Source organism: Lissotriton vulgaris, chromosome 5 (genome assembly GCF_964263255.1).
Source record: "Lissotriton vulgaris chromosome 5, aLisVul1.2, whole genome shotgun sequence".
NCBI classification, from domain to species: Eukaryota; Metazoa; Chordata; class Amphibia; order Caudata; family Salamandridae; genus Lissotriton; species Lissotriton vulgaris.
In genome coordinates, this window is record NC_141693.1 from 1,877,568,824 (window position 1) to 1,877,580,954 (window position 12,131).

A 12,131-nucleotide genomic window follows, 5' to 3' on the forward strand; every position below is an offset into this window, starting at 1 on the left:
AGGAATGTAGTATCTCATTGTACTAGACATGCAGCGCACTCTTGTGCTGTGCAACGCATGCAACAAACTTTATTGCCACCATATAATGAAAGCTTGAATGAGCTTTTAAGGAATGGGAAAGAACGTCATTGAAGTTGGACAAGGAATTCATGCTCTCATTTAGCAGAATATGCAATGTAATATCTACTCTCACTGAACAGGGAGTGAACACACACTCTCGCTGTACAGAACAAGCAATGCAAGCTCTTGATGTACAAGATGAAGACTATACTGTCCCATACAAGAAAGCGCTGGGCTTTCGCTGTAAAGTACATGGAATACAGCCCATGTTCTGCAGGACAAGCTTTGCATGGTGTGCCTGTACAGGCCAAGGAATGTGGTCTCTCGTTGTACAGGACATACAATGCACCCTCGTGCTGACCAGTGCAAGCAACGCACCCTTCTGCCATCAGATAATGAATGCAAGAATTTTCTTTGCAAAAATGAGAATGGAGGTCCTTGAGGTTGGACAAGGAATTCGTGCTCTCGTTTTACAGGATATGGAATGGAATGTCTGCTCTCACTGGACAGGGGATTAATGCACATTCTCGCTGTACAGAGCAAGCAATGCAAGCTCTTGATGTACTCGACGAAGAATATACTGTCCCCTACAAGGCAAGCACAGGGTTCACTGTAAAAGACATGGATTGCAGCTCATGTTCCGCAGGACAATCAGTATGTGCTTTAGAAGATAAGTGTAAGGAAATTCCTCTTTTTGCGTGATCACTGCAAAGTTTGGACTGGTGCTGCTAGTTTTTGGACTCGGACAGTGCACCGAGGTCTGCTAAACAGACCTCAGTGCCCGTGCTCCAACCCATCACAAAATGTATGTCGAATTATCTATGCCCAATTGGCATAAGTTGACTTACTTATAAGTCCTTAGAATATGGTACCACGGGTACTCAGGGCATTTAAGACAGAGTGTCCTCCCGGGACTGTATCACTGAGCGTGCCACCCTGCGTGTGACAACATACAAAATGCCTCCTAGTCTGCCACTGCAACCTGGAAGAGCAATTTTAAAACTATTTCAACGTTGCCGTTTAAACCAATGGCAAAGCCCCCATTTCCTTTACAAAATATATGTACGTCATCCTAAGGAAAGCCTATGGAGCCCTCAGGCAGGGAGCTGTATATTATTAAGTAGGACATATAATGTTAATATGTCTTATCAACAAAACAACCTAATTGTTGTTTTTATAGAGAGGTTAATAGCACCAGTGGCTAATTCAGCGTTACCAGCAGACCTCTCAGCCCAGCTAACTTCTGAATAGGACTATTAAAATGGGTACTTCAAGGTATTAAATTAATCGTGGCATTAAACCTGACTTGATGCCCAAATCAAATGTAATGTTGCTTTTAAGGAAAAGCAACTTTTAGAAACTTGCGACTCTGTTGCCCAGTTTTTCCGGTAGCCATAACCCTATCCGTGCTGATGACGGAACCGTTCCGTCATCAGCTGCGGTGGCGCTGTGCTGATGACGGAGCGGTTCCGTCATGGCCCTGCCGCCGCCGTGCCTGCGCGGCGCTGATTTCGAACCTGCACGGCGCGTTCTATTGAGCGGGCGGGGCCATGACGGAACCGCTCCATCATGAGCACAGCTCAACCGCGGCTGGTGACGGAGCGTTTCCGTCACCAGCACGGCCCCGTTCGCGGCCGCCCCGCCCCCTAAGCACTGCGGCGGAATAGCCACCGCAGTGAAGGGGTTAAACCATTGCTGGCCACCCGACAGCCTTCTGTCCTACTGGGGAGTCATGTGAATGACTACCATGCTCAGGAGCATTAGCCTCCCCCTTGCAGGAAACCAGTCAGGGTATTAACCCAAAATGAGAGATTCAAAGGCGAAGCTGACTTTGGTGGGTAAATGGCGATCACACTCCTGAAGGGCTGCTCCTTTCTTTAGGTAGGCAGGTGGCGGCGGAAACAGAGAGGGGAGACCAGTGGCCAAACTTTTTTTCTCGTGGGCGTATAGCCCACAGGTAGCCACACCTCTAGGGTGGGCTACCAAGCTCTTAAAAACCAAGGAAGGGTTCGGACGTCTTGAGAGTGGGGAGAATAGTGCACTTTGGGATTGTTAGATGCCACACATAGCCAGACCTCATCAAAGGGCGGGAGGGATCCTGGTAGACCATTGGCTAGGGACCACATCTTTCCCCAGGACACTTTCTGAGCAGTATTATGGCACAACTGGCACCCTGAACCTTAGATCACAACAGAACTGGAGAAAGGGCCAAAGAATGACAACTCTGCTGAGCACTGGACCTGGCAAAAGACTTCACTGAATGCTGGAGTGCACCTGCAGCATCTTGGGCAAGCAAAGAGAGGACTGTGTCTGTGGCACGTTGAAAAGGCACTCCTGAGCCCCAGGCCACAGAAGGGACTCCAAGGGTCAGTCAGCTGACCCCCTGGAACTAACACCAGGGCCTTCAAAACGAAAGAAATGCACACCGGCAAGTCAGTAGCCACATTCTGCAAATCTGTTGACTGCTGTTGGGTGACCCAAGAGGCCGATCCTTGTTGGCCAAAAGTTGCGCCTTAGTCTGCTTGACCCCAGAGTGTCATCTGAGTTCAGATTGGTCACCAAAGAGGGATACCAGCCTTCATCAAAGGATACTGCTGGACCAGCTTTATACGGAGATCGGTTGCCCAGCTGCAGCTGGCCTTTTACTGTCTCCAAGAGGACTTCGAGGAACTTTGACCCCTGTAAACAAAGTTTCCCCGCCTTACCCATGGACCGAGGGTTAACCTCAAGGACACCCGCGTTGACCACACAGCACCAAGAGCATCCTCAGCATTTTGCATCCCCAACATCAAGACCACTCCATTGAAGCCTATGATGGTCTTGATGTAATGTGTGGAACTGGACTTTAGACTGCTTTGATGACCAGCCTTAGAGGCCTCACTCAAGCCGGAGTAGCTGAACACAACCCTTACTCTTACAAACTTTTCAAACGTTTCTAAATTATACCGTAACCACTGCTTGTTTGGACTGAAAAGATAACATTTACATTTGACTTAAAGATCTATATCCCCAGAACTCTCTGGTAGATTTTTCTCATCTTGGTTTACAAAAATATATTTTTTTATAAATTGGTGTCAAATTTCATTTGTGTTTTGTGACTTACTTATTTCATTGTTTGGTGCTTCTAAATGCTTTAACTAGTTCCGTTGTTTAAGCCTTGCTGTTCATAGCCACAGCTAGCTAGGGTTGAGCAAATGGTTTTGCAAACTAGCCAGCCCAGACGTAAGACAGTTTTGCAAGTGTATAACATGGTATGGTTGCACAACCATACCATATAATACACCACATTCCTTACAATAATGTATTCACATTCATGTTCTCTAAGACGGGGGGAGCAGTCTGTGAACACCAGGTGGACCTCAGTTCTCATCACGACTTCACAGCATTAAATCGTAAATATATGAAATGTGATGTCATTGTAAACTGAAAACATGTAAATCCCTATTAATGTACTAAGCTCCATAGTTTCCTCGCTAAGTCTGTGTGACAGAGTTGCATTCACATGCTGAAATCTACCCACAATATCCTGTCCACTACATTATTAGGGTAAGTAAATAATTACTATCCTTAATTCCATGTCCTCTTATATAGACCTACCTTCTGATGCAAGTGTTGGCTCGATGTAGCAGATCAAATATTTTTGTCATGGGATGTAACGCATATGGGGGTATACCAGGGAAAGGGATGCATGCTCAAGCGCAGCATTACAAGCCATGCATGCAGCTGCTTCCCCTTATTATATATGGTGAGCAATGCATGCACTTGCTGTGCATTACCAAAATTGCATGCTGTCACGCTATAGAACAAATAATGTTCCATTCTGCTCTTCAAAACATGAAATGCACGCTCTGGTTGTACAGCACAATAAATACATGCTCTTGATGTACAGGGTGTGGATGCTATTGTTGTGCTGCACAAGGAATGCTCACTTGTGCTCTGCAAAACAGGGAGTACTATTTCTCATAAGTAACTCCAGCTCATGTTCTGTCGAACGGGTAATGCATCCTTCCCCTGCCCAGCAGAAGGAAGGCCTCCTCCTGCTATAAAGGATGAGGAGTGTGGCTAAATGGTTAGAGCGGCAGACCCTGATGCAGAGTTCTGGCCCGGGACCAGGGTTCAATTCCCGCCTCGGCGGGTCTTGGGCTCAATTTCCACGGACCTGATAATTCTCGCCTTGGTGCCTATTCTAATCATGGGCCCCATGCTGCAACTCTGGGCAATAGCTTGCTTAACCTCCACACCGGCCCCAACAGCACTAAGATGCCTGGCTTTGCCCAGGAGTGGACACCTCACAGGGAAAGCCAGGAAGGGTTCCACAGCGGTATGAGTAATAGCGCCAGGAAACCGCTTGGTGACAGTGCACTCTACAAATACCTTGACATTTACATTTACATTTGACATTTGACATTTAGGCAGTGAACGCATTGGGATTACACAAAGGCAGTCCTCACCGACACTCCGTCAAAGGATGATGAGTTCATGGCACGGTAGATCTCCTCGGTGATGTTATTATTGTTGTAGTTGAAATCCTCCAGCCGCAGACCCTTCTTGGACAGCTCAAACGCCGTCTTATTGAGGGCCAGAGCAAGAGCCCAGATGGCATCGTAGGCCAGGGGCGCCTCCTGGAAGCCACCCGTCTCCTCTGGATTCTTGCCCAAGCGCTTCTGCAGCTTCTCAATGAACTCCTGAGACGTCTGTAATCAGAGAGAGAGTAAGTGAGAGGGAAATGTGAGACTCGGGCAGAAAGAAAACATGCAAGGACGTACAGAGAACTTTGTGGCACACTAGGGTAGTGGACAATGTGGGGGGTAACCAGTTGAGAACATACAAGACAGTGATACGGTAAGTTGAAAGTGTGGGACCAGATGGGGAGAAGGAGAGAAAGATACTATTCTAAAAAGTAAGAAGGAGTAGAGAGAATGAGAAAAGAGAAACTATGCAGTCAAATATAAAACCAGAAAGGCCTTCTTTCTGGAGATCCGATTCATGCAGGACTTAGCTGAGTGAAGGTTCTGTTTGTGGTGGCATTTAACTACCTTCTACTGGTAATGTGATAGCCTCTGCCTGAAAAAGGCTGATCAAGGGGCATCAAAAATGGCATCAGCTAGGACAGCCAGGCATTCTCACAGGACGCACTCTTATGGGGAACTTGGTCGTACCCGCTAAGCACATCCTATTGGCAGGATTGGGTGCATCCATCGAATGTGCCCACATTTCTCTTTGCCTGCTGAGGTCAGTTTTACTTCTGGGTCCTCCTCTTCAGCAGCCATTGGGGGTTGGGGGTTTGGGTCCCTGGGAGCACCATGCCACCTACAGGAAATGGCTTGAAAGGAAGTGATGTCACCATGAAGGGTGGAACTTCCTTTTCACTAGCCCAAACCATTGTGGCCTCCTTCCCATTGCTTTGTAGTGTAGTTCCTATATTCCCAATAGGCTCTGCGCATTGGAATAACATATACTATAGATTAGACGTAGGACTGAGGTCGACTAGGTCTCTATCGAATACGTTAGACTTAATTGTGAGTGCCAGCTAGCTCAGAGATCACTAGAAACTTTCTCGAACACACAAGAAGGGATTAGTTTCTGATAACCGCATAAACATGACAACTTTGTTTCCCAAGAATAAGAAATGTATCTCTAGAGTCGCGGAAACAATAGATAGTTATATTACTCAGTCAATTGTGCATGCTTCGTTTCACCAGAGATGCAGAGAAATAGAGAGACGGGCGTTTTCAATAAAAAGTATGTATTGAACAGTCTTCTTTCTCATGCAGAAGAAATGAACTGCTACAATCATAATACTGGTTGCAAAGTACAATGCATACAGTATGAAGAGTATTATAAAATAAGACTGTAAAAGCATGATATGGTTTCTAAGCCATAAAGTACATAGAATACATACATTAATAAATAAAGACTAAAAGTACTCAACTGGTGCTTCTAAAATACACCTACCCCGGTGTACCTAACCTAGGTCTAGTACGAGGGGAGAAGTGAGGTGTAGCTTAAGTTTAGTATTTTTTGCCAAGAATCTATCAAAGAATTCTTTTAAGGGTCAAATCAGCTCTGTACCTTGGTTTTAGAATGAAGGAGGCCTTGTATCTCTTTCTCAGGACTCGATTTTACAGCAACCCGCAAGGGTAGCCTGGAAACACTGGAGCAAGATTTCTCAGCAGGAGAAAAGACAGCGTCTTTCTCAGTGCGTCTGCTGGAGGGTCGGCTTCCTTCGGCACTTGCTACGGCGAGATGCGTCGGGCAAGTAGATAGTCGAACTGCTCCAAACCACTGTGTGTTTGCCTGAGCAAATGTGGGCATATTTATACCTTAAAGGTACCGAGATTGACGTATGGATGGACATAATAACTTCATCAAAGACTCAGTTCTTTGAAAACTCCATGATTTCTTGGATAAATTAATATTCAAGCAAGGGGAAGTCCCTGACTGCTGAAGGCGGGTTTTTCCAAGAAATCGTTGTGGATTTTCGGAACTAGTGGAAGTAGCCATGCCGTATTTGGGCTGCATAGGCTAAGTCTAAATATGGTTATGATTTCTATGCCTATACAAGGATAGGGTGATTTATACCTATATATAGGCATGAATCGGGAAAATTACACTAGGGTCCTAAATTTATATACAACAGATTGGTATGAAGTTGGGGAATTACATTTTTTTATCTTATTCATTACTTCCAGGTAATGTTTTGCTATATAAACCTCTCAAAATCATCTTCCAGTGCGTCTCAATGCTCCCAGATGTTCCTGTTCCATTTTTTCTGGCCTTCCATTCTCCGTGAGCTGCGTGCTACTGTTGTGATGGTGAATTCTGGAGTTATTTTTTCTGCTTCACGCTTTTTTTATCCTGGCTGTTTCCTTAGAGGGCATGTCCCAGCTTCGTGTTCCCATCGCTGGCTGACAAAGAGGCCTTTGGAGGCGATCATCCAAGCTTCATATCCAGAACTTTCAAACCCAGGGACCCGTCTTAGCATGTATCCTATACAAGCTTTGCAAGCTACTAAACAACAGTCTGCAGAATTGGACTCATGCAATATTACGCCAAGTCCTGCCAGCCAGAGTGCCCTCTGGGTTACCACAAGTTCCTGCAGGGGTCCAGCATTTTGATGGAGACCCGAATAGGTTAAAGTAGTGCCTGGACTCTTTGACCATCCAATTTGCTTTTCGACCTACTCAACTCCCCCAAGACAGGATTAAGATGGGTTACTTAATTAGCTAAGAGGAGCAGCATGGGCATTCATTGGCTACACAAGACAGTGGCATGCCATTGATGGTTACATGTTTACACACTGTGCCACTGATATAACATTACGGCTTTCTTCTGAAATAAATGAATGCCCATAATTTAATAAGCATGGCTTAGTGGCGCCACCGTGTGGCCTTCTTTGTGTATTACAGGCATATATTAAGACTGCAAGACAGACAGGTTGCATTTGATAACGCTTGATTGTTGTCAAACTGCTGCTGTCCATGTTGCTGGTAGCTTGATTGTTGTCATACTGCTGCTGTCCATGTTGCTGGTAGCTTGATTGATGTCATTCTGCTGCTGTCCATGTTGCTGGTAGCTTGATTGTTGTCATACTGCTGCTGTCTATGTTGCTGGTAGTAGTGAAACAAGAATTAAAATGTCTGCAGCTGCAATAGGAAGTGAAAAATATCTGTTCATTGTGTGTGCTTTAAGCCTCGAAAAGACTTCAAAGGCCTTTTCAAACGGAGGAGTGCCCTGACTTCTGCAACATCACCCTTCATTGCTGTACTTACAGCCACCTATTACCCTAACGGTATTAATCCACCAAGGGCATTTTCTGGTCTTGTGTCTGCCCATGAGGGCCTACAGCTGTGGATTTTAACCATGCTTGCTCCAGAGCGTTGCCGTGATACACAAACCCGTAAACTGCAGTGCAGCAGTCCCAGGGAAATCTTAACATGGAACTAGAAACCTACTGTCAACACGGAGTAAAGATCTAGACCGTTGTGATCCTTAACACCAAACAGAAAACTACTGAAGGGAATTGGGATTTATGGGAGGATGATGTCTTTAAACAAGGCTTTATTTGTCTCCTCTCTAAGGCTTCAGCTCAGCAAAGCATTCAGCAGGAGAATAAGTAGACATTGGACACACATACGTACAGATGCATGCACACATGCAGGTCATGATGCACACACACACACGCACACACACCCTCTCTACACGGAGCAATATCACATGGGCTAACTCATGCAGATCTTTCCCAAAGGATGAAGGGAAGTCCCCTTACTACAATTCTACAGCCATCCGCAAAATATTGTCACTATCACCATAGGTTCATAACAGCTAAGGATAGAATATCCAAGGATTCCAGAGCTATATCTGTTTTCACAATAGTTTTTTTATGAAGGTGGAGGAAACATACTCAAAACTCTGGACCTTTTAGAGTTTTGAAATGGAACAGGTTTTAGGAGAAAAAGAGTATGTTTTCCAGTTTTGTATACGTGTTGTTTTAAGGTTGAATCCTGTAATCATTGATTCAGATTGCCACTCAAATGATGAGGTCGCTCCAGTTTTTAGAAAAAATAGATTTTTATTGGTGCGAATTGAACATTGACAGCCGACACGTGTTTCGCCCTCTGTGGCGATTTGCGCCAGGGCTTTCTCAAGGCTAAATTAAATTTCTTTTTTGCATTCTGTTAGATTCTCTAGTATACATCATTTTGGATATGTGACAAAATAAATTTCTGGAATATTTCAATTTGGAGATAAATCTCCCGCAATCTGACGCGTTTCCACGAAGGTGCCGTTCTTGCCGCGCAAGGCACCTTCGTGGAAACGCGTCTGATTGCGGGAGATTTATCTCCAAATTGAAATATTCCAGAAATCTATTTTGTCACATATCCAAAATGATGTATACTAGAGAATCTAACAGAATGCAAAAAAGAAATTGAATTTAGCCTTGAGAAAGCCCTGGCGCAAATCGCCACAGAGGGCGAAAGACGTGTCGGCTGTCAATGTTCAATTCTGCACCAATAAAAATCTATTTTTTCTAAAAACTGGAGCGACCTCATCATTTGAGTGGCAATCTTAATCAATGATTACAGGATTCAACCTTAAAACAACACGTATACAAAACTGGAAAACACTCTCTTTCTCCTAAAAACTATCACCATAGGTGCAGCAAGTGGTGAAGCTTATGGGGGAGACTTGTAAAGGATCCTATGTGCAGTCAGCTAACCTACACAAAACAGGCTAACGGGAAGAGCCGGCATGAAAGTTAGAGGGGTACAGGGGTACAGATGCAACAAATGAAACTGCTTTGTTGATTAGGGATTTGGGGCCGGATGTACGAAGCAGTTTTGTGGTTACAAATGTCCTAATTTGCAGAATTGGGTGATTTGCGAATACAAAAATGCATTTTTTTTATGTACAAACCGCAAATTATGATACATTAACAAATAAATAAATCACAATTTGGGATTCCGAGCCAATAACAATTCTGTATTTCAAAGGGTTGTGTTTAGGTTTTCTCTTTCAAATTCTGAATCAGATTGGTATGTATTGATGTTTTGCAAAGAAAGTCCAGTCCAAAACAATCCTTTAACACCACCTTTAAGGAGGTGGTAAGCCATTCACAAAGGACCCCTTCCCCGTTGTGAATGTTGCCAAAAACATACACCACTGCCTCCTCTTATAAAAATTAAATGTACACCTTTCATTTTTTGTCAAACGCATGCCATTTTCTGTTAAGGAAAACTGGTTGACTCTAAAAAAAGGCTTTATTTAAAAGCAATCACAATCATCGAAGTCGGCTGACCTCAGTAGGTCACCAAGTGTGGGTTGTAATTTGCACCCTACCCATGACTTTAAGTTTGATGAAAAAACTGGGGGTCTCTTAAAGGGGCATGTCCGTTGTAATTAAGGGTGTGGCTTAAAAACACATAAGCTAAAAATCTGTGCTTGTATTAGTGTGCCCCCTCAACTTGTATTTTGTTGTTTCTGTCATTGTATCTGAATATATAATATAAATAACATTACATCTACAACAAGCTAGAACTATTGGCTTTGTCAACGGTTGTTAGTTGCATAAAATAAATAAGCAATAAATATGTTTTTTGTATATAATATTGAAAATGCTTCAGTTCTGAAATGACGTGACTGTGAAAGAACTATAAGAAGTCTCTTTGAAGTTCCATCAAAGACAGTGAAGGGTGGCCCTGCTGCAGAGTTTAATTTGTTTCACCCTGTGGGTGAGGGCAAAAATGGAGAGCCCGATAGGGACCGGTCTCAGCACCTGCTTTTTAGAACTGCCGGCACCGGCAGGACCCAGGCCACTTAAAGCCCTGAACCTACCACATTAATATTAATTGTGACCCACTAGTAATGGATAATTTGCAAATTGACCTATTAGTACATCGGTCATTTTGCAAATTACCATACTGGTAAAAAATTGCGAACAGTATTTTGACCAGTTCCTAATATATTTGGTAGCAAAGAATCTAAGGTTCAAATTAAGTTCAGAAATGTATTACCTACCAACAATTGGAAAATTGAAGATAAAAGAACACTGATGAATAGTACTAATCTGTTGATAATGATCACTTTGTAGGCATAAAACACAAGCATTGGTAAAGCAAACAGATCTCACCTTTATGCCCATTGGCATTGACAATGCTTTTTGTCGATGCTGCGAACAGCATCATGAGTTGCATAGGAGAGACAAGGGCACATTTACACACCATGAGCAGACAATGAGTCACCAAATTACGATGTAGGGCGGATGCGCCTCTCCAGCTTAGTACAAAGAATGTATATTAAAGCTTTTTATACACCAATTACTCCAGATAAATAAAACTAGATGTGCGCTACATAAAATCTGAAATAATCAGATGCATCTACAAGAGTATAACAAGTGTCTGCTTGAGAATATCAAAAACAAGACATTGTTATTGCAGTGAGTCCCCTGGTGGGTATAAGGGTAACATTCAGATGTTGCATATATCTCAATGCCGGCGATGGCACTAACCTGGCAAGCGGAAACGACCAAGGAGTATGTAGGCAAGTCTTACTAGGCACGTGTCCGCAAGCCATAGCACTCAGTGACTTTACTCTAGAATCCTCAAGCTGAACAAATGGATAACATTTCTGTACCAATTGCAGAAATATGATAAGAAGCCCAGAGAAACCATGAAGCAACAATGGAAAGCTAGGTCGGACCTCAGTGCTACGGATGAAGGGCCCATCTTAAGGGGCTGACGGATGGTTGTCCCTGTGACAATGCAAGAGTCAGTTGTTGCACTCTCCCAAAAAGAGCACCAAGGGATTGCAATAAGCAAATTCTGCTTTTAAGAAAAGCTGTGGTTCCTGGGAATTGACCAGATGGTGGAAGACCTAGTCCAAGGGTGTTGCTTGTGTCATCTAACCCGGGAAATGGAACGACCTGCCCCCATCATCACGAAGCATTCAGTACATCCCTCTGGGCCTACGCGAGCACTGACTTTTTGAGCTTTCCTGATTAGAGACACATGTTAATCGTCATTGACACATACGATGCCCAGCTGTGGAGCTCATATAGACTACAGAATTTGAACACGTCAATGGCTTCCCATCCAATCTGCGGACGGACACTTCTCGCCCTTCCAGGTGCCAGCCAGCAAAGGAGAGAGAATGCCTCAAGGCGCAGGAGGACTTTCCGTCGAATGCTGAGCAGAGGAGAATGACTAATGCTCAAAGACTGATACTCAGGGTGAAAATTCTGCAACCATGTCATTGTGGTGTCAATGACATGGATAATGATCACCGCCCACAATGGCACAGAACTGATCACCTGTACCATCTCCTGGTTCGAAAGGGTTCCCTGTGAGCCTGTAGCCTAGAGTGGGACCACATTCGTCTCAGCTCCAAGAAGAGCTGGAGGGGGAAAATAGTCCAGAGTAGTCCTCCCTGCCACTGCCTTCCATAACACCAACAACTGTGGCGCCAGTCCAGACCTGCCAACTCACATGGTGCCACCGCGTGATGCATGGTATCAGCTCCCTTCACCAGGCCAGACAGGGAACCGAAACCGGCCCTGGCAAACTGCTTGGCTG

The 12,131-nt window shown here is 44.3% G+C and overlaps 1 protein-coding gene across 3 annotated transcripts in view; it reads right to left on the reverse strand.

The window, feature by feature from the left end:
- GABBR1 (gamma-aminobutyric acid type B receptor subunit 1) overlaps positions 1-12,131 on the reverse strand; it is a 750,676-nt gene that overhangs the window by 74,329 nt on the left and 664,216 nt on the right. For all 3 annotated transcript variants that reach the window (XR_015296080.1, XM_086924382.1, XM_086924381.1), the window contains one exon: positions 4,512-4,754. Coding sequence is in view for 2 of the 3 variants with exons in the window: in XM_086924382.1 (XP_086780508.1) it covers positions 4,512-4,754 (243 nt within the window). In the remaining variant the exon portion in view is untranslated. The remainder of the gene's footprint in view (positions 1-4,511; positions 4,755-12,131) is intronic.